General features: G+C 34.0%; 1 protein-coding gene across 1 annotated transcript; it reads right to left on the bottom strand.

The window, feature by feature from the left end:
• Positions 1-353: 353 nt before the first annotated feature.
• Positions 354-1,766, bottom strand: TRIADDRAFT_58453 (uncharacterized protein; the record flags this gene model as incomplete). Its single annotated transcript, XM_002114664.1, has 6 exons — positions 354-452; positions 525-572; positions 811-1,029; positions 1,160-1,219; positions 1,462-1,530; positions 1,677-1,766. The coding sequence occupies 6 exons, from the start codon at positions 1,764-1,766 to the stop codon at positions 354-356; spliced, it is 585 nt and encodes a 194-aa protein (XP_002114700.1).
• Between the last annotated feature and the right edge of the window lie 52 nt (positions 1,767-1,818).

A 1,818-nucleotide genomic window follows, 5' to 3' on the forward strand; every position in this document is an offset into this window, starting at 1 on the left:
GACAGATATGTATACGAAAACTCTAATAAGATCAAATGTGTCAAATATTGTGATGATGTAGTAAGTCAAATTTTAAGATTATATATTCACCCCTTATCTGTCATTAGCAGTATTGAAGTTGCATTCCACAAAGCAAGCGATCTTGGAAAATCCTTTCAACAATTCTTTGATAAGCTGTCAATGTATACCGTACTATATGATTAAATAACTACACTTACATACGATTAGTTTTACCTTAGATTCAGTTTTAACACTTTCGTCGAGATTAACGGGCAAAGTAATTGTTTGATTGACAACTTTGAAAAGAGAATTGGAACACTAGTGTAAATTTGTTGACAAGTAAAGCTTGTGGCTTAAAATTTTTGATTACGAAACCAAAATGAAGATTTACCAAGCGGATGAAAATTAAGAATAGGCCAGAGACGTATTGATGCATCTCCACCACCAGTAGCCTGTCATGCCATTAGATAAAAAATAAGAGCATCAGAAATCTCATCGATTCTTAAAAGATCAATTGTATCTACCGCAAGAGATCCATCAGGAGAAATTGCCATACTCCAAATATTTTTTCCCTGAATTGATAAGGACGTAAATAATATTTTGTAAGACTCTACGTTTATATATCTAAATCAAAGATTGTAATACTCAAATAAACGTACTATATGTCCATTAAACGAATAGATCATGTTGCCTTCCAGGTCCCAAAGTATACAAGAGGCATCCTGACATGAAGATTCAAATTGTATGAAAACAAGAGGAGACAAATTTAAAATTCGTCGTGATCTATACGGATCAGAAATTTCTGAATACCTCTCCAATACTTATGACATAATCAGACAGTAGGTACGCATCCCAAACTCGTGCCTTATGACCATAGAAGGTCTTTAACGGAGATAATATTACTGGCTTTCTTTCTTTTCTGGGATCTGAAATCCAATCTTCATTTACTTGCCACAATCGTATACTTCGATCATCGGACGCAGAGCAGAGATAATTTTCATTAGCGAAAGTAATTGAGAAAATAGCACCCTACAAGTGAATTAATTTGGAAATTACACTGCTCATATAGTGTGCTTAAAATGGTGACATAATTCATACTCTTATATGGATATATTAAGTAATTGATTAAAGGTTTATTACAGCTGCAGTAGAATATTACCTCATGTCCTATCAGCTTTATGGAAACTTCTGCTACTTGTTTCTTTTCTTGTAATGATTCCTTGGAAGAAAAGGCTCGCCATAATAAAATCTGATTATAAACTGTACCACTTCCCAGCGCTAGCTCGAGCAAAGTACAGTTATGTTTGACGAAGCTGGCAGAATATCTTTATTTACATGATCGATTAAGGAAGATAATTTAGTAATAACTGTGGTGGAAACTTTGTACTATTTCATAAAGTAATAAATCACCAAAGTCTGATACAACATACACTGCTGGTTGCATTGCACGATGTAACGTACATTTAGGGTTTTCCATTCTAGTATAACAACGGCATTTAACCCAGTCACAAGAGCTAGGAGGATAGGCTCCTGAAAGTAGCGTATAAGGTAGCACATGAAGTTATCTCAAATTTAATTCAGCGATAATTTTCAATCACGATTTACAATTTGGAATTATGATTACTAGCAAAATTGCATTGCATAGGAGCAGATAATTATTATTCTTGTTGTCATACCTTCGTTCTGATGTCTTTATTGTTATCATAAATCCATGCAGCATCCCATATCCAAGATTTCACATTGAATACCGAGGTCAAAGTGTCCATTCTGNGTCATACAAATAAGTTACAGTCATGATCGTTTCTAACTACGGAATTA

Source organism: Trichoplax adhaerens, genomic scaffold (assembly GCF_000150275.1).
Source record: "Trichoplax adhaerens TRIADscaffold_8 genomic scaffold, whole genome shotgun sequence".
Taxonomy (NCBI): domain Eukaryota; kingdom Metazoa; phylum Placozoa; class Uniplacotomia; order Trichoplacea; family Trichoplacidae; genus Trichoplax; species Trichoplax adhaerens.